The sequence below is a fragment of the Melanerpes formicivorus genome, unplaced genomic scaffold, assembly GCF_026170545.1.
Source record: "Melanerpes formicivorus ecotype bairdi unplaced genomic scaffold, bMelFor1.0.p_v2 SCAF_5, whole genome shotgun sequence".
NCBI lineage: Eukaryota > Metazoa > Chordata > Aves > Piciformes > Picidae > Melanerpes > Melanerpes formicivorus.
Genome location: NW_027142357.1, coordinates 31,911,504 through 31,931,674, shown reverse-complemented (window position 1 = coordinate 31,931,674; position 20,171 = coordinate 31,911,504). Strand labels below are relative to the sequence as shown.

General features: G+C 44.9%; 1 protein-coding gene across 2 annotated transcripts in view; it reads left to right on the top strand.

Annotated features, from left to right (window-relative positions):
• The window catches only part of MUC13 (mucin 13, cell surface associated), a 41,665-nt gene extending 22,173 nt beyond the window's left edge, over positions 1-19,492 (top strand). Inside the window, exons 5-16 of one of the 2 annotated variants that reach the window (XM_068139027.1) lie at positions 3,608-3,658; positions 4,423-4,473; positions 5,947-6,066; positions 6,982-7,085; positions 8,455-8,513; positions 9,576-9,715; positions 10,848-10,973; positions 13,196-13,307; positions 14,401-14,438; positions 15,439-15,526; positions 16,580-16,778; positions 18,496-19,492. In XM_068139027.1, coding sequence (XP_067995128.1) covers positions 3,608-3,658; positions 4,423-4,473; positions 5,947-6,066; positions 6,982-7,085; positions 8,455-8,513; positions 9,576-9,715; positions 10,848-10,973; positions 13,196-13,307; positions 14,401-14,438; positions 15,439-15,526; positions 16,580-16,778; positions 18,496-18,546 — 1,139 coding nt within the window. In that variant the 3' untranslated portion in view covers positions 18,547-19,492. The remainder of the gene's footprint in view (positions 1-3,607; positions 3,659-4,422; positions 4,474-5,946; positions 6,067-6,981; positions 7,086-8,454; positions 8,514-9,575; positions 9,716-10,847; positions 10,974-13,195; positions 13,308-14,400; positions 14,439-15,438; positions 15,527-16,579; positions 16,779-18,495) is intronic. The other variant, XM_068139028.1, reaches the window with a different exon arrangement.
• Positions 19,493-20,171: the final 679 nt, after the last annotated feature.

The window sequence follows — 20,171 nt, the reverse complement described above, 5'->3', positions numbered from 1 at the left end:
CTTAGAAGGGATTTGAACAGGCTGCTATGTGCTTGCTTGCTGCCTCTCTCTCCCACACCACTGCTAGGTGCTACAAAGTCCCTGTAGAGGAGGTGGCTATGGCCAGGCTGTGAAGGGTCCTTGGTGGGAGCTGTTTGTCTGGCTGCTTCTGCATCTGCAAAGGAGATGTGACACAGGGAATCATGGGGGTGGGTGCCAGAGGACCACAAGGTGCATCTGAGGAATCCTCCACACCAGGCCAAGTCCCTGGGTCTCTCCATCCATCCTGCCAGCTTCCTACTATCCCATCAGATCTTCCCCCCATCCAGACAGGTCAAGGTAGCACATGATTAGCCTGCTCAGCTCCATGGAGATCCCATGCGTAGCTCTCCCACCTGCAGGACTTTTCTCTACATAGCACCAAGCAATGCTGCCATCCCTCTTCTTTTTCCTTCACCAGGAAACAATGAGACAACAAATGGGACCACACCTGATGGACCTGAGATTCCAGGTAAGGAGAAAAAGCTTTCAGACAGCCCCTTCTGTGGACAGATTGGAGTAACTCAGTCCCAGGGAACTGTACAGGCCCAGGGCAAGGGTCTTGTTGCACTGCATGGGCATCACACAACTATCTATTCCAAGGGGGGACAATGGAGTCCAGGTCAAGTGAGTGAAGACTCAGCACTCTTCCCTATTTACCTGTTGGCCCCAGATGGAAGGAGAAAGTGTTTGATGGAAGTTGCAGAGGCTTCTCTCTTCCTGCTTCCTGTCTTTGCCCCCAACACCAGTGCTAGGTGCCACAAGGTCCCTGTGGAGGACGTGCCTGTGGCCAGGCTGTGAATGCGCTAAGCAGGGAGTTGTTTGTCTGGCTGCTTGGAGCATGTGCAGGGAGAGAGCTGTAGCACAAAGGATCATAGCGCTGGGTGCCAGGGGACCCCGGCTTGTACATTCCAAACTTGTCCCCACCAATCCAAATCCCTGAGTCCCTGCATGGTGCCAAGGATGCCCACCCATGAGGTCCAAAGCTTCAGCTGGGGTCACTCTGAGGAGCAGAACCCTACCTGCTCACTCAGCTCTTTCTCCACTGCAGAGGGTTTGGATGATCATATCCATCCTGCCAGCTCCCTGCTAACCCTTCAGACCTGCTCACCATCCAGACAGGTCAAGGCAGCACAAGATTTGCCTGCTCAGCACCATGGAGTTCCATGCATAGCTCTCCAGAGCTTATCTGCACACCTGCAAGACTTTTCTCCACACAGCACCAAGCAATGCTGCCATCTCTCTTTTTCTTTCCCTTCTCCAGGAAACAATGAGACAACAAATGGGACCACACCTGAAGGACCTGAGATTCCAGGTAAGGACAAAAAGCCCTGAGTCTGTGGACAGATTAGAGGAACTCAGGCGCGGAGAGCTGTACAGGCCCCAGGGGAAGGGTCTTGTGGCCATGCATGGGCTTCCCACAAAGCCCTCTCCCAGGGAGTGAAGACTTTGCACTTTTCCCTCTCTTCCCGCTGGCCCTAGCTGCAAGGAGAAAGTCTTAGAAGGGATTTGAACAGGCTGCTATGTGCTTGCTTGCTGCCTCTCTCTCCCACACCACTGCTAGGTGCTACAAAGTCCCTGTAGAGGAGGTGGCTATGGCCAGGCTGTGAAGGGTCCTTGGTGGGAGTTGTTTGTCTGGCTGCTTCTGCATCTGCAAAGGAGATGTGACACAGGGAATCATGGGGGTGGGTGCCAGAGGACCACAAGGTGCATCTGAGGAATCCTCCACACCAGGCCAAGTCCCTGGGTCTCTCCATCCATCCTGCCAGCTTCCTACTATCCCATCAGATCTTCCCCCCATCCAGACAGGTCAAGGTAGCACATGATTAGCCTGCTCAGCTCCATGGAGATCCCATGCGTAGCTCTCCCACCTGCAGGACTTTTCTCTACATAGCACCAAGCAATGCTGCCATCCCTCTTCTTTTTCCTTCACCAGGAAACAATGAGACAACAAATGGGACCACACCTGATGGACCTGAGATTCCAGGTAAGGAGAAAAAGCTTTCAGACAGCCCCTTCTGTGGACAGATTGGAGTAACTCAGTCCCAGGGAACTGTACAGGCCCAGGGCAAGGGTCTTGTTGCACTGCATGGGCATCACACAACTATCTATTCCAAGGGGGGACAATGGAGTCCAGGTCAAGTGAGTGAAGACTCAGCACTCTTCCCTATTTACCTGTTGGCCCCAGATGGAAGGAGAAAGTGTTTGATGGAAGTTGCAGAGGCTTCTCTCTTCCTGCTTCCTGTCTTTGCCCCCAACACCAGTGCTAGGTGCCACAAGGTCCCTGTGGAGGACGTGCCTGTGGCCAGGCTGTGAATGCGCTAAGCAGGGAGTTGTTTGTCTGGCTGCTTGGAGCATGTGCAGGGAGAGAGCTGTAGCACAAAGGATCATAGCGCTGGGTGCCAGGGGACCCCGGCTTGTACATTCCAAACTTGTCCCCACCAATCCAAATCCCTGAGTCCCTGCATGGTGCCAAGGATGCCCACCCATGAGGTCCAAAGCTTCAGCTGGGGTCACTCTGAGGAGCAGAACCCTACCTGCTCACTCAGCTCTTTCTCCACTGCAGAGGGTTTGGATGATCATATCCATCCTGCCAGCTCCCTGCTAACCCTTCAGACCTGCTCACCATCCAGACAGGTCAAGGCAGCACAAGATTTGCCTGCTCAGCACCATGGAGTTCCATGCATAGCTCTCCAGAGCTTATCTGCACACCTGCAAGACTTTTCTCCACACAGCACCAAGCAATGCTGCCATCTCTCTTTTTCTTTCCCTTCTCCAGGAAACAATGAGACAACAAATGGGACCACACCTGAAGGACCTGAGATTCCAGGTAAGGACAAAAAGCCCTGAGTCTGTGGACAGATTAGAGGAACTCAGGCGCGGAGAGCTGTACAGGCCCCAGGGGAAGGGTCTTGTGGCCACGCATGGGCTTCCCACAAGTCCATCTCCCAGGATGTGAAGGCTCTGTACTCCTCCCTTCCTTCCTGCTGGCACTAGCTACAAGGAGAAAATCTTAGAAGGGATTTGAACAGGCTGCTATGTGCTTGCTTGCTGCCTCTCTCTCCCACACCACTGCCAGGTGCTACAAGGTCCCTGTAGAGGAGGTGGCTATGGCCAGGCTGTGAAGGGTCCTTGGTGGGAGTTTTTTGTCTGGCTGCTTGGAGCATCTGCAGAGAGGAAACTGTGGCACAGAGAATCATTAGGTTGGGTGCCAGGGAACCATAGGGCTGTGCATTCCAGGAATTCTCCACACCAGGCCAAGTCTCTGGGTCCCTGCGTGGTGTCAAGGATCCCCGGCCATGAGTTCTAAAGCCTCAGCTGGAGTTACTCTGAGGAGCAGATTCCTGCCAGTCCAGTCAGCTCTTCCTCTGTTGCAGAGGGTTTGGATGATGACATCCATCCTGCCAGATCCCTACCATCACATCAGACCTGTCAACCATCCACACAGGTCAAGGCAGCACAGGATTTGTCTGCTTAGTTCGATGGAGATCCCATGCATAGCTCTCCAGGGCTTATCTGCACACCTGCAAGATTTTTCTATACACAGCACCAAGCAATGCTGCCAACTCTCTTCATTTTCCTTCACCAGGAAACAATGAGACAACAAATGGGACTACAACTGAACCTCCACCGACTCCAGGTAAGCAGAAAAAGCAGTGAGTCATCCCCCTCTGTGGACTGAGTCGAGTAACTCAGTCTCAGGTATCTTTATAGGCCCCAGGGGAAGGGTCTTGTTGCCATGCATGGGCTTCCCACAAGTCCATCTCCCACTGAATGAAGACTCTCTACTCTTCCCTTTCTTCCTGCTGGCCCGAGCTGCAAGGAGAAAGTCTTAGAAGGGATTTGGACAGGCTGCTATTTGCTTGCTTGCTGCCTCTCTCTCCCACGCCCCTGCCAGGTGCTACAAGGTCCCTGTAGAGGAGGTGGCTATGGCCAGGCTGTGAAGGGTCCTTGGTGGGAGCTGTTTGTCTTGCTGCTTGGAGCATCTGCAAAGGAGATGTGACACAGGGAATCATGGGGGTGGGTGCCAGAGGACCCCGGCTTGTACATTCCAGGAATTCTCCACACCAGGCCAAGTCCCTGGGTCCCTGCGTGGTGCCAAGGACCCCCAGCCATGAGGTCCAAAGCCTCAGCTGGAGTCACTCTGAGGAGCAGATTCCTGCCAGTCCAGTCAGCTCTTCCTCTGTTGCAGAGGGTTTGGATGATCATACCCATCCTGCCAGCTCCCTGCTAACCCATCAGAGCAGCTCACCAGCCAGACAGGTCAAGGCAGCACAGGGTTTGCCTGCTCAGCTCCATGGAGATCCCATGCATAGCTCTCCAGAGCTTATCTGCACACCTGCAAGACTTTTCTCCACACAGCACCAAGCAATGCTGCTATCTCTCCCCTTTTTCCTTCACCAGGAAATACTGGGACAACAGATGGGACTACAACTGAACCTCCACCAACTCCAGGTAAGCCGAAAAAGCAGTGTGTCATCCCCTTCTGTGGACTGAGTCGAGTGACTCAGTCCCAGGTATCTTTATAGGCCCCAGGGGAAGGGTCTTGTTGCTGTGCATGGACTTCCTGGAAGTCGCTCTCCAAGGGAAGACAACCAAGTCCAGATCAATGCAGTGAAGCCTCTTTACACCTCCCTTTCTTCCTGCTGCCCCTAGCTGCAATGAGAGAGTGTTGGCAGAGATTTGAAGAGGTTGTTCTTTTCCTTCTTGCTGCCTTTGCCTCCCACACCAGTGCTCTATATCATACAATTCCTGATAACTTTGTACCAAGATCACATCTTTTATGGTCACTTCAGGGTATTGCTCCTCTGTTTTTTGGATTCTTGGATCATGAGCTAGCCAGGGAATACAGCAGTGTATCTTAGTGCCCATTTCTTTTGATAGAGTAGTCCGTTTCATTCCCTCTTGGAAGTCCTCCATGTTTAGTCAAGTCCTCATCCCATTGCATAGTTCCATGGCCCCTCACTGGAGGTATTTCTGTCTTCCAGTCTTTCCTTCTTGCTTTTCCTACAAGGGTACAGTTCTGGGATGATTCCAGATATGATGTTTTTTTTCTGCTTGTTGTCTCTTCCTCCTGAAACAGCATTTGCCTTCAAGAAGGAAATCTGAAATCATAATACATGGGGTTGAGGTCTTTACCCTTTGAAATTTCATTTAATGTTTTCTCTTCCACAGTTATTGGTTTGAAAGAGTTACTATAAGTTTGCCCATTGCACAGATATTCTATGCTTTTTCCTGTGAAAGAAACCAGACAGGGTTAAAACCAAAATATGATGACTTGGCAAAAATTGTACCTACCATCCTATCTATACTGTATACAGACCCTCAACATACTTTGGTTGGTTGGTTTGGTTTAAGTTGTATTAAGTAGAGCTCAGTATGACAGATAATGAATGCCAGCCTTACTCTATGTCCTCACTACAATGTCCTGCTGGATTCTGTACAGAAAACAGTTACTATGCAGATATAAATGGAATAAGATATAGCCATGTGCATCATAGAATCATAGAACCAATAAGGTTGGAAAAGACCTCAAAGATCATCAAGTCCAACCTGTCACCCAGCACCTCATGACTACTAAACCATGGCACCAAGTGCCACGTCCAATCCCCTCTTGAACACCTCCAGGGATGGTGACTCCACCACCTCCCTGGGCAGCCCATTCCAATGACCAATGACTCTCTCAGTGAAGAACTTTCTCCTCACCTCTAGCCTAAACTTCCCCTGGGGCAGCATCTATACACTATGAAACATACATGGTGTTTTCCTTTAGCAGGAGATGATTTCAAAGGTCTCTTCCAACCTGGTTTATTCTATTCTATTTCTTTCTATATATGAGTTATTCAATACATGAACTGGTTTACATATGATCTGGCTACCACAATTTCTTAGGAATCCTGATGTCAGTATGTTTCCTCTTTGTATCAGGGAGCTTTTGTCAGGGAGACCCTTGTGGAAACGGAACAGCCAAATGTGTTGCTTTAGCCAGCAATTACACCTGCCAATGCCAATATGGATTCTATTACGAAAATAAGGATTGTCACAAAGGTGAGCTGCAGAACAGCAATTTGTATTTTTAGTTGCCTCATGAATAATTGCTTGGGTGAGGGTTTTTTTTCATGTATCCCTTGTTCTCATGTTATAACTGAAAACATATTCAGTCTGGGAAAACTGCCTGCTGAATAATGCCTGCCTTTGCAAACAGCTACTGCTACAACGTCCTAGATTGTTATCTCACAAAACAGCGATCGCTGAAGAAGTTAATGTGCTAGGAAAAGAAGCCAAGTTGTCTGTCAGGGGTGCTGGAGATTAAAATGAGTGAAAGCAGGGGAAAAAAATGCAAGTGTAAATTTAACATCAGTGTTAATAACCAGGATTCTAAGAGGCCCAAACCTATCAAGACCTTTGAACAATTTGTCTTGGTTTTCCCTGTTGTTAAACACTCATCATAGCCCTGTTGAAATGTGTCTCTGAGGTGATGCTGAAGGCTAAGTGTGCAAACAAATGGGGTTTCTTATTTAAGTGCCAGCAAGCAGGATTCTGAAATTTACTTGTGAGACCAAAGACTGAATTGCTCTCACATGTGGTCAACCACATCAGATGCTTAGTGGCTGTGAATTTAGAGACCTTAGTACAGGTATCTTCTCACTAAATGCTGAAACAGCTTAGATGGAGTCTTTTGTTAGCTTCAGGCCATGCTTACAGTTTAACTTTCTTCAGTTCCATAATTTGGCTGACCTCAGGATCCTGATTGCTTCCCAAGTAGCTGGGTTACATCCCCCATTGTGGCTGAATTGACTGAACAAACATTTACCCCCTACTAATCGCTCCAGAATATGAAAAATAACACTGAATGATTTCTGCATCGTACTTCCCCATCTCTGAAGGCTGGAGAACTCTAAGGTGAAAAGTGGCTTACTTAAATGCTTTCTAATTGTCTACTATTCTCTGTTCTCATTTCAGGGGTTGTATTCCCAGGGGTCATTACACTACAAGGTTACAATGAGAATGTTCAAAATGTAAATTCCAAGGAGTATGAAGAGATGGCCACAACTATAAAAGACTTTGTAAGTGACAATATTGAGGAGTTTTCTATATATTTAAAGTTATCCTGAATGCTCTGCAGACAGAGTGAATACATTCTGCCTTTAATGTAGAGCCTTCAGCTTCTTTTGAAGAATGCTTTACACTGATTTAGACCTACTCACAAAATACTTGAGTTTTGCCTTCAGATGAGTATATGCATGGCTCTTGCTGAAGCAAAGGGTTGTGCCTGAAATAAGCAATATCTGCATTTTTAGTGCCACATTCATTCTGGGAAGTTGTTCTCTGCATAGAATCATAAAATTGCTTTGGTTGGAAAAGACCTTTAAGATCATAGAGTCCAACCATTATCTAACTACCAAGTCTGGTGCTAAGCCATGCCCCTTAGCACCACATCTATGTGTTTCTTAAACATCTCCAGGGACAAGGATTCAACCACCTCCCTGGACACTCTATTCCAGTTCTTCAGTGAAGGTTCTTCTAACATCCAATCTAAATTTCCCCTGGTTCAACTTGAGGACATTTTGTCTTGTCCCATTATTTGTTACTATGGAGAAGAGACTAACATCCACCTCACTATGGTGCTATGGTTTAGTTGATTAGATGATTTTGGGTGATGGGTGGGACTTGATGACCTCAAAGGCCTTTTCCAACCTATTCTATTCTATTCTATTCTATTCTATTCTATTCTATTCTATTCTATTCTATTCTATTCTATTCTATTCTATTCTATTCTATTCTATTCTATTCTATTCTATTCTATTCTATTCTATTCTACTGCTAACACCTGAATCACTACAGCCTCCTTTGAGGTAGTTGTAGTGAGCAATAAGGTCTTCCCTCAGCTTCCTTTTCTCCAGACTAAATAACCCTAGTTTCCTCAACTGCTCCTCATAAGACTTGTTCTCCAGACCCTTCACCAGCTTCATTGCTCTTCTCTGGAACCCTTCTTAGCACAAATGATGACAAAAAGAAGTGACTTTTTGACTGACCCCATCCAGCCCCCAGTACTTGTATTACTGCTGTGCTGCTTCCCACAAGATTAACCCCTGGCAATCCCACTTCACTGCATCTTAGGGACCTCTGCCACCTACTCATATATAGGTTGGTACCACAGAGAAGTCCTTCTAAATTATGAGTCTGCAAGGAGCTATTTGTAGCTATCCAGCCAGTCCTAATATTCTGACATTTATTTTGTGGTCTTCCATCCCCCCACTGCTCTCCATTGCCTTGAAGTACCTTGCATGGTGGATGTAACAAATCAGCTTGCTTTGATCGTGCCTGTAGTAGCATGTTGTGGGTTAAAACTTTAAAGCTAGAAACTCAGTGGTTCATGTGATTTTGGTCTAAGTTTTTCCTTGCCTTTAACTCCAGTTCACTTGTCTTCTGTAGTTCAAGGTTGCCTTTGCTAGTTTTGAAGCCTATCAAGAGACTGTCATCCGGAAAGTTCAGTAAGTTTGCCAGTTTGGTTTTTACATGGTACATGCTTCCCACACACTCCATTTTAATGTTTCCCATGGAATACTCAGGTCAGGAAAGGACAGGGGATTTGTTCAGCCTCTTGTTAATGAATGACACTCTTTCTGCATTTTTTAATTTTCTGGGATGCAGTCACCATTTTCACCCCATGAAGATAACTCCACAGTGGATATCCCCCTTTTAGCACCAGGAAGGACACAGGACTGTGATGTAACTAGCAGTCCTTGAGATGTCTGACATGTCTCTTAAACTCTACCAGTTAACTCTGAGGTTCCTGTCCTGTGCAGCCCTCTCAGATAACCCCTTGGATTAAACAGTTAAAGAAGCTGCTGTTCTAGCAGAATTGTGAGGGCAGTGGCTTCCGGCCTATTACAAGACAGGTATGGACGTGCTGGAATGTGTCCAGAGAAGGGTCATGAGGATGATCAGACCTTTCCTAAGAGGACAGGCTGAGAGGTTGGGATTATTCAGTCTGGAGAAGAGAAGGCTCCAAGGAGACCTTACTGTGGCCTTCCAATATCTGAAGGGGGCCTACAAAAAAGCTGGTGAGGGACTTTCTAGGGTGTCAGGTAGTGATAGGACTAGGGAGAATGGATCCAAGCTAGAGGAAGGGATATTTAGATCAGACATTAGGAAGAAGTTCTTCACCATGAGGGTGGCAAGACACTGGAACAGGTTGCCCAGGAAGGTGCTGGAAGCCCCATCCCTGGATGTTTTCAAGACCAGGATGGATGCAGCTCTGGGCAACCTGATCTAGTGGAAGGTGTCCCTGCCCATGGCAGGGTGGTTAGAACTAGATGATCATTGAGGTCCCTTCTGACCCTGACAATTTTGTGATTCTGTGTGATTCTATATTCCAAAGCAAGACTTAAGACTCATTTTTAGTTATCTTAACATGTACCTACATTGTGGGATGAAAGAAGCTAGGGGAAAGAGAGGGGATTTTGGCAGAAATCATCTCCTGTGTTTACATCTAGCTTGCTGTCCATATGGGTTATATGAGACATCAAAATAGTGTTTTCTGTGCTTTTCAGATTTAGAGAAGTCAGAACTTCTTCAGTGAGTGTAACAGTGACAAACCTGTTCACAGAGAACTCAGATCTAAACAATGAGACAATTCAGGAGGCAGTAGATAATGCAGTGAAAAATTCGACTGTGGTTTTGGATTACAGAGGTACGTAATTCCTTACTGTGGAAGGAAACAGTCAGTAGAAACAGAGGCTTCTATGGGCAAAGAGCATTCTGTGTACTATAGTTAGAACATTTCTGTGCGCGGCTAAGCCCATCAGAGTGTAAGCCTTGCTGATTTTTAAGGAGCTGAATGTTCAGTTTTAGCTAATATTGAAGACCCAACCCTTCAGTGTTGGACTTTTTACTTTCCATGTAAAGAAGGGAAGGAAAAAGCTTTATTACCAATGAAGAAATGAGATGTTGATTTTAACCTGTTGAGTGGTAATGTTAGGCAAAATAGGATGAAATTCTCTTTAGACATCTTCCATAATTAAGCATGTGAATTGAAATGAGACTTCAGTGATTAGCTACTTAGCTAAGTGATTTGTTGGTTTAAACCAGCAAAATATTGCAATATTTTTAAAAGATATGATTCTGTTTTGAAATTGGCTATTGTGAAAGGTGTAGCCTTAAAGGGGTCTCTTTCATGGCTTATGGACTGAGTTTGGTCTCTGAAGGTGACAGTATTCACTTCAGCTGTGTGCTAGTTCTAAATCTGAGGGTGGAATAGAAGAAAAAGCCTTTGCACTTGCAAAGCACCAGTGCAGTCACATCCCTCCGCTTCATGCTACCCATTGAGGTTTGTAAACCATTCCCATCACTTGGACATGGATCTAAAGAGCAACATGCTGGGCAAACAGCATAACAGCATACTAATATTGCTCATGAAATGAGCTGCATGCCCACAAATACTTATATCTAAGTAGAACTGTAATGAGATCTGACCTCATAGTTCAGTTGCAGTGGAAAACTAAAAAATTAGTTTGGTTTGGTTTCTTTTAAGGTGAGTCAGAAAGTCAGTGCTCAGAATATGAACTTTTAGGTAGAATTTCTCTCTTTATAGGCTGAGGTGCAGGAAGGTTTGGAGGTTGTTGCAGGATGCTGTGAAACAGAAGATCAGAAGATGTAACGTAAACAGGACCTTGTAAAGAGCAAGGGAAAAGAAAGGGCTGGTCCAAATGCCTGCAGTATTGATGTCCCAAAACAGGCCTTGAAAGGCCTTGTTCTTTGTACAGAATTGCAAAATAATTTGTTTATGATTTACTGAGCACGTGTTTCCTGTTTCTCTTTTAAAGCTGAAAGCTATTGTGCCTCTTATAATTGCGATACTCAAACCACAGACTGCATTGAAAAGATGTTCCCAGATTGTGTATGCAAAGATAATTTCTCAAAGTCAGAATGGGATGATCGTTCTTGTTCTGGTAAGAAACTTTCTACTTTATCTATCCCTGAAAGGGTGACCTGGTGAATCCCTGTCTCAATCCCTATTGCAAGTGTGCTGACCTCTAAATATCAGAGGATGTGTGTCTTATTAAGAAAGCCATAGAGAAACATTCTCATGTTTCACTTAAACATAGCCATGGTCCTGTTCCAGCAGAATAAACTACTAAAGCCTTAGAAAACTATCACTGAAACCAATTAGTGGGCAACTCTTTAAATGCATTGTTAAACTCTTTGCGAGGATTGAAACCTAAACAGGTAAAAGATGGAACAAGTTGAACCCTATATTCAGAGCCTAGGACACGTTTTAGGAATAAATTCTTCATGTTACCTGGAGGCCACCATGGGGACACTGACAGAGAACTGGAAGTCTCAAGAGACACTGTGACAAACCTCTCTCCCTTGTTGGTAGTTCTAGGATTGCATTACCTGCATTAGACAGGTTTCTGTAGGAAGAATAGTCTATGCAATCTTTAAGAACTGTTAGTTTTCTGGGGTTTATTTGCTTTCTGGTTTTGAATCGTTTAATAAGTATTCTGTTTGTATTTTTGGCTACCCTCCACAACCCTGAGATCTACTTTATTTTCTTATGTCAACTAACATTTTCACGCAGCAGGAAGAAAGCCTGAGATATGCAATTTTAAGGAAAAACAACAAATATTGCAAACACTGACGATAAAGTTATATAAGCTGGCTACAATAAAAGCCAGTGAGATGTGATCCAGTGTAGATTTTTGTGGCCCCTAACTTGTCCAAACCTGATGCAGCTTCAGGTCAGTTGCAACACAAATCACCTGCTGTGAGATCAAGCTGTAGGTCATTGCCTATGAAAGATGCAGCCTGTCCAGATTTTCATTCTGATGAAGCTGGATGAATAGAACAGAATAGAATAGAATAGACCAGTTTGGAAGAGACCTTCAGGATCATCGAGTCCAACCTATTATCCAACCCACCTAATCAACTAAACCATGCAACCAAGCACCCTATCAAGTCTCCTCCTGAACACCTCCAATGATGGTGACTCCACCACCTCCCCAGGCAGCCCATTCCAATGGGCAATCACTCTCTCTCTGTAGAACTTCTTCCTAACCTCCAGCCTAAACCTCCCCTGGTGCAGCTTGAGACTGTGTCCTCTTGTTCTGGTGCTGGTTACCTGGGAGAAGAGACCAACATCCACCTCTCTACAACCTCCCTTGATGTAGTTGTAGACAGCAATAAGGTCTCCCCTGAGCCTCCTTTTCTCCAGGCTAAGCAACCCCAGCTCCCTCAGTCTCTCCTCATAGGGCTTGTGTTCCAAACCACTCACCAACTTTGTTGCCCTTCTCTGGACACACTCCAGCAAGTCAACATCTTTCCTAAACTGAGGGGCCCAGAACTGGACACAGTACTCAAGGTGTGGCCTAACCAGTGCAGCATACAGGGGCAGAATGACCTCCCTGCTTCTGCTGGCCACACTGTTCCTGATGCAGGCCAGGATGCCATTGGCCCTCTTGGCTGCCTGAGCACACTGCAGGCTCATGTTCAGCCTACTATCAACCAGCACCCCCAGGTCCCTCTCTGCCTGGCTGCTCTCCAGCCGCTCTGACCCCAGCCTGTAGCTCTGCATGGGGTTGTGGCTGATGTGCAGAACCCGGCACTTGGATGTGTTAAATCTCATGCCGTTAGACTCTGCCCATCTGTCCAGCCTGTCAAGGTCTCTCTGCAGAGCTCTCTATTCTCCAGCAGATCAACTCCTGCCCCCAGCTTGGTGTCAACTGCAAATTTACTGATGATGGACTCAATGCCCTCATCCAGATCATCGATAAAGATACTAAAGAGCATGGGGCCCAGAACTGGTCCCTGGGGCACACCACTAGTGACTGGTTGCCAGCTGGATGTGGCACCATTCACCACCACTCTCTGGGCTCAGCCCTCCAGCCAGTTCCTAACCCATCGCAGTGTGCTCCTGTCCAAGCCATGAGATGGTATTGAACAAAGACCATTTACTTCCGTTTTCATGCTTTTGCGGTTCAGTTCCTGTTCTACATAAGTATAGCCCCAAAAAAAGCCATTCTGGTACTCTGAAGCACAGCAAAGCTCTGTGTGTTTACACTGCAGTTAAAAAAGAAAAGGAAAAAAAAAAAAAAAGGCATGGGGATTTTTTTCCAGTGTTGATTATTTTGAGGCTGTCTTCATTCTGTGTTTTTCCATTCTGATAATACAGAATGCAAATCCTGTTCTGCATCGGAAAACAAGTACTGTGTAAGAGAAAATGAGATTCCAACATGCAAATGCTTTTCCAACTTTAAAATGACAGAGGATGACTCATGTGTAGCGTGAGTACTCAGCCTTTTCTTGCTTTCTCGTGTTCTAGGCAAAGGTAGGAGAGAGGAACATCTCACACAGGGTCACTCTCAGTCTAGAAGAACAGGCTGCACCTGTGTGAATCAGAGAGGTGCCTACAGTGGTTAGCAGGTGAACAAAGTCCTGTGGTGTCACAAGTTGTGGCATTTTAACCACCTGGCATTAGCACTTGGTGTACACTCATAATACCTCAGAGGAATGTCAAGCAGATCCAAGTCAGCTGTGAGTCAGGGAGGAGGATAAACTATTTTGTTCTTATTTTGTGGGTTGCCCACGTATGCATGAACTACTCCTCCACAGTAACTGGACTATGGGAACTAGTACGCTGAGATGTTTAGCAAGCCACAGGCATTGGAGTGAGACTTACCTCAAACCCCTGCAAAGCTTCCACTGATATCAGTGGGTACTCTATTTCCAGATAACTTTCAGACCTATGTTATTTCACCTTGGTTTTCTCTCTGTGGGTATTTCTGTCACCTCAGGATCAGGACAGAGCAGTGTTGTCTGCCCGCAAAGCTGGTCAAGTGACTGGTTGTGCTCCACTCCCATGGATAAGCAGAGACCTCACTTCCTATATCCATGAATTCAACCTTTTTTCGTAGTGATTGTTTCTATACACTGAACACAGAATTCTTACCATAAAGTCTATGTATTTTAAATACAAGAAACTGGTATGGGAGGAAGATAAAGAGTTGCCAGTCCTTACAGACCTTGTATTGAGGCTCTTAATAAAGGCAGTGGGTGGCAATTCCAAGAGTCTGAGAGGTGTAGGGCTTAGTTCTTTGGAGAAATTAGGTCCTTTCAACATTGTTTAAGGCTAAGAAACTTAAACTTCGAGTGTCCAGCTCACCGGTCAATTTGAAAATCTCAGATTGTTTAACAATGAGACAAAAGAAGTTAAGATTAAGATAGCATTAAGGAGGAAACCAGTAATCAACAGACCTTGTGGAGAAACTGCTGATAAAACTTGGAAATATGCTATTATTTTGTGATCTTCTGCTTAGTGACATTTTCTTTTCTTTCTGTTCTCTCTTCCCCCCCCCCCCCCACTTTTCTCTCGTGTAGTTGTTCAGTGGGCTACTCTGGGGAGAACTGCGAAAACAGTAAGTGCAACACTCTCTGATTTTTAATTGTAGCATAGAATAATAGTTGGTAATGTTTAATCTGCCTGACATGACAAAAATAACAAGTAGAAGCCTTTAGGAGTGGTAGTCTCCTGTGCTGACAGCAGGAAAATGTTGGGGGGGTGGGGGGGGGAGGGGGTGGAAGGTGAATTTCCACTGTTGCCTAGAATTAAAAATCCTGAAACTCATGTTCAGACAGACAGTATAATTTCCCTTAATAAGCTCGGAATCCAAGCCCAGTGGTTTTTACTCAAACACAGGTTATTTGATAGAAAAACATATAGTCCTTATCTAAAGATATTCAATCCTGAACTCAGCACCACGCATTCCTCCTGTAATTAATGACTCCTTCTATTAAAACATCACTGGATTGGGAAGAGCCTACCTGAAGCCTAAGCACATGTTTTAGCAGCAATACCAGCTCAAGCAACCCCTGCAACCTCCTAGCTGCTCCTGTCCCTCAGCTATAACTATGTGTGAAGCCATTCAGTGCACAGGATTAGAAACATGAGGTGGGATCAGAATAGAATCATAGGATCAATAAGGTTGGAAAAGACCTCAAAGATCATCAAGTCCAACCTGTCACCCCAGAAGTCATGACTACTAAGCCATGGCTTCAAGTGCCACATCCGATCCCACTTTGAACACCTCCAGGGATGGTGACTCCACTACGTCCCTGGGCAGCACATTCCAATAGCTAGCAGTGCTCTCTGCGAAGAACTTTCTCCTCACCTCAAGTCTAAACTTCCCCCAGAAGAGATGTGTCCACAAACAGTTGTATTGAGACACCAGCAGCAGCCTAGGAATGAATAATTATTCTATTTTTTGTTCCTTTCCATCTGTCTTTCATAATAAGAGGATAGGGGCAGGGCTTGTTTTTCAATATTTACCATGAGTTTCAAACTGATATTCTTGTTCAGTTTTGTTTGGTTGGTTCTGGGTTTGATTTGGGTTTTGTTTTGGTTTTTTTTTTTTCCAGAGAGTGAACTCATCCTTATAATAGTGGGTACAGTGCTTGGAGCTGCTGTCCTGAGTTTACTGATAGCAATCTCCGTTGTTTCAGTAAGGTGAGGTTACTTCTTACAATTGAACAGAAGCTGCATTGCTGCACACTCACAGAGAACTAAGCAGAAATTTAGAGAGGGGCAAGGCTGCAAACATGGTTGCTTGCCTAGTGGGGCAGACAAGTTCCTTCTAAGCAATACAGCCATTAGAATTTGGGTTTACCAGTACGCTTTCCCCCAAAGTATTCATTCTCTTGCTGTAACTTCAGTTAGGAATGCTTCAGCCAAGTCTTCAAAATACACACCTGACCTAATCCTGCCCTGGCCAGTGCTGATGCAGCATCTGGATGAGACCGAAGAAGGATGCTGGTATTAGAAGACTGTGTGACCCAAATTCTGACCCTCTCTGGGTTTCCCTGTTGTGATGCACTTCAGCTCAGGGCCTGACATAACCCTTTCATCTCAATGCAGGTGGCATTTAAAGCCGAGCATCCTATTTCTGGTGCACTGGCAAATTACCAATTGCAATTGCACCTGCTCACTTTTCTCTACATAATAAATATAGAAAGCCTTAAGTGTCTCTCTGCCTTTGCTCTCAGCACTGCCCAGGTGAAGATGCCTAGAAGACTGTCCATAGCAGGCACAGGTTGCCAGCAGCTACACAAGCTGGCACTCAGTATGTGTGCAGTGTATGGACTTGTGATCACAGACAATTCAAATGCACCATTTAAGTGTTCGGATTTGGCTGCAGGGATGAAGACAACTTTTCTTCACTGGACCTAGTGAATCCTCATTTCTTCCTCTGAATAGTCAGAGCTCAAGGTGGTTAAAGAAACCCTTTTACTCTAGGAACTAGTTGAAAAGAGGCCAAAGTCCTACTCTGTCTCTCCTAGTACTTTAGCCCCATCTGTGATAAAATATGCCAAATGTACTATGTTGTTAATAACAAAGGGTTTGCAATAGCCATGTCAGAAAAATCTATTATGTATTTCAGAACTGGACTGAACTTTAAAACCAAGATGGGAGCAGATAACTCTGTAAGTTGGACTTACTCAATAAGTAAGGCACGCTAAAAGGTCTTTTAAAACCTCCTTTGTTCTTTCATGTCCTCTGAAGAGCCAAACACAAAAAGGATCCAGAGAAGAAGAGCCTGATAGAGCCAGGATATTCTGACCCTGGAGATAGACCAGCCATGATGTTCCCCAGAGTGCAGACCACTTCTGGCCACTCTAACCCAGAATATCAGCCACACAACCCATATGAGTCGCGTTCCACAAACAGAGGTCGTTTTCTGGACAGGGATTATGATGACTTGGTAAGTGCTTCACACAGGCCTTCAGGAACTGTACTCCTGATCTGTCATGTTGTGGGCTACATTGTTGGAATTTGAACTCCACTCTGTCCATCCTCCCTTGACCTAGGAGGCTGAAGGGGTGTAAAGGCAACTGAACAACTGTAGTTGTAGCTTAAAAATTTGCCCTTAATGCTGAGGTCAGTACTCATGAAGACCCTTCTAAAGTCCTGGTATTCACCCTTGAGTCACAGAAGGAATATGTGAAAAGCAAAGGTGAAAACAGCAGTTGGGCTGCCAGTGGTCTGCTGTGTTGTCTGCACTGATGAACAAATCTTTCAGCACAGGTGTGCATACAAGTGCTATAGGCTGTTACAGCCTGTGCTTCTTTTAAGCCAGTCATGGTGTCACCAGGTGCTGCAATGAAAAGGGTTGGGATGGGATGGGATGGGATGGGATGGGATAGAATAGAATAGAATAGAATAGAATAGAATAGAATAGAATAGAATAGAATAGAATAGAATAGAATAGAATAGAATAGAATAGAATAGGTTGGAAAAGACCTCTGAGATCATCGGGTCCAACCTATATCCAACACTATCTAATCAACTAAACCAAGTGCCCCATCCAGTCTCTTCTTAACACTTCCATTGATGGTGACTCTACCACCACCCTGGGCAGCCCATTCCAATGGCCAATCACTCTTTCTGTGAAGAACTTCTTCCTAACAGCCAGCTTAAACCTCCCTTGGTGAAGCTTGAGACTGTGTCCTCTTGTTTTGGTGCTGGTTGCCTGGGAGAAGAGACCAACCCCCACCTGGCTACAACCTCCCTTCAGGTTGTAGCCAGGTGGGGGTTGGTCTTTTCTCCTACGCAATGGTGCTCCTTGTTGCAGCCTCATGCAAGAAGTCAGTGGGTAATGGATAGAGGTTACTCCTGGGGTGATTCCAATTGGAATCTATAAAGAAAAAAACATCCATAGCTGTCTAGCAGATGCAGCTGGCCAGAGGGTCAGTGTTGTCTGCCACTGCCTAGTTCACTGCAACAATCTCTGCCGTTACTGCTGCATGGCAAGGGGGTAAACTGCCATGAAAAAACTAGTGCAGCTTTTGCACTGGTATAGCCCAGAGGAACCTGATCATCAGTGATGTATCATCAGTGATGTGTCATCAGATGTGTTCTGGAAAATCTGCCTGTTTTATCCTTGAACTCTGCAAGGCAGCTGTGGAGGGATCATGGGCTTGACACGTGCTATGCTGTGTTACGATTGAATTGCTAGGTTCTTCATGCCTCAGATTAACAGGAAGCACATTGTCTGGTCACAGATCATTTAAATGACCTTTTAGCTCCACCTCTGTGGTACGAGAAACTCCTCTTGTTTAGTGAGGAAAAAAACTGGTTATGTTTATTATATTAATGTGTTTTCCAGAATTAAGACTTAAACTGTGATAGAAGCCTCACAGAAACTTGATGTTTAAAACACTCCCTGCTTTTAAAGAGCTGCCAATTAAGAGAAGAAAGGCATCTGTTTCATTAGCAGTTGATGAGATTCACATGGATTTGGGGATTTCTAACTTTCCAAAGATACCAACTTTTCCCCTTGTTTGGTTTTTCTGGAGGGCTGGTGTTTCACAGAGAGAGGACTATCATGTGCAGTGTGCTGTATGCTGAACTGTTCTCAGAAAGGAGCTTTATGACCCAGAGCTACAATTTCTTTCTTTTCTTGTCCAAATTCTATGTAGTATGAAACATCACAGGAGCCTGGGGGCTTTAGGATGCACAGCAGATACTAAACAAGCAGTAGAAGAATGGACAATCGCCATGACTATGGATCAGACCAAAGAGTTTCACAGCCTCTCACCAATGCAATTACTTCAGCAGAAGAGACAACAAAGTACATAACCCCAGATTCTCTGAAGATTTTCTGAAGGAAAGAAGATCCCTGCATGAAAGAGATCCCTGCATGAAAGAGATCATGGATGACTCTCTGAAATATGGGGGAAATGAAGCAAAGGGTAGGGAAAAGAAAAGAACTTTTGAAAGAACTAACTAGCTCAAGTAAACATTAGACTTCTTTCAGGAGGCCAGCCCCCAGGCAAGAGAAGGAGTGCAGACAAAACACCATGATTTTAACCCCTGGAAGATGGCCCAGGCAATATGTGTTATGCTGAAAAATGCCAATACCCAGAGCTTTGCCTGTATTTGTGCTTGCCCCATTTCAGCTGCAGGCAACCTACATGGCTTTGGGGTGATCAAGATTGTTCTTCATGAGAACCTAACCTGTTTCTTTATGCTGTATCAGATACAATCTTATCCCCTTTCTCAGCCCCCCAATATTTCCTATCTGAAAGTGTTCTATTCAGATCTCTGCTGACATGTGTTGTGTGAGACAATGGTACTTGTCCAAATTTTATGCAGCCTTCCTTCCCAACATAATGACAAGAAACAAGGCCTTCAAACAAGCATTATTGTTCTCCAGCTTCTACAACTACACTGATTTTACATTCTCAGCTGTGAAAAATGTTAGTTGGGGGGGGGGGGGGTTGTGGGTTTTGGTTGGTTGGTTGGTTTCTTTTCCATTTGGAGTCTTTATGCTTCTATTGAATGGTCTTAAGGTAATTTTTTTTCTCTCTTTCATTCATTTCCCCCCCCCCCCCCCCCCCTTTCTTTATTTATTTATTTCTTTTTAATTTCTTACATACACTCAATAAATCTGTCTGCAAAAGGATCCACATTTTACTGGATTTTACTGAGTGTGCATTATCTCCTGACTAGCATTAACATTTTCTTATATATATTATATATTATATATATATGCATAAGTATGTACATATATTTATAGATTAAATTCATTTAAAGCATCATTTAATTCCATGTTATATTTAGTGTTTTGGTTTTTATACATGCAGATTCAGTTTCCTATTAAACCTTCCTGTTCTCAGTACCAAGGCTTTCCTCTGTTGCTGCCCAGTGGTGTTGTCTTTCTTTACATCTCCAGACACTATTTCACGTTAAAACTTGTGCAGAGCTTAAGTGTAAGTGTGCAGAGACTGGCAATATCATCACACAGCTTTCACTCAGAGGTTCTAATCAGAAAGATTGTTAAATCTTAATGAAGCTAAAAAGTTCGTTGTTGCAAGGCTGACAGCAATTTCTGTGTGGTGAACAACTGGGCAGTTACTGCAGCAGTCCTTTGAGAATGGTGGACACAATGTTCAAAAGTGGGGTTTGGCTTAAATTCTTACTGAATACTGCAAGAAAACAGATCTCTAAGACCAATGAGGTGTTAGGAAGCAGGCATTTATTTACTTGGGTGTTGGACATATAGATCACTCCACCAAAGTGTGCCAAAGCCAGTAAAATTCACAGAATCTCTGCTTACATCTCATACAGAGTCGTCATTTCACTAAGAAGTTAT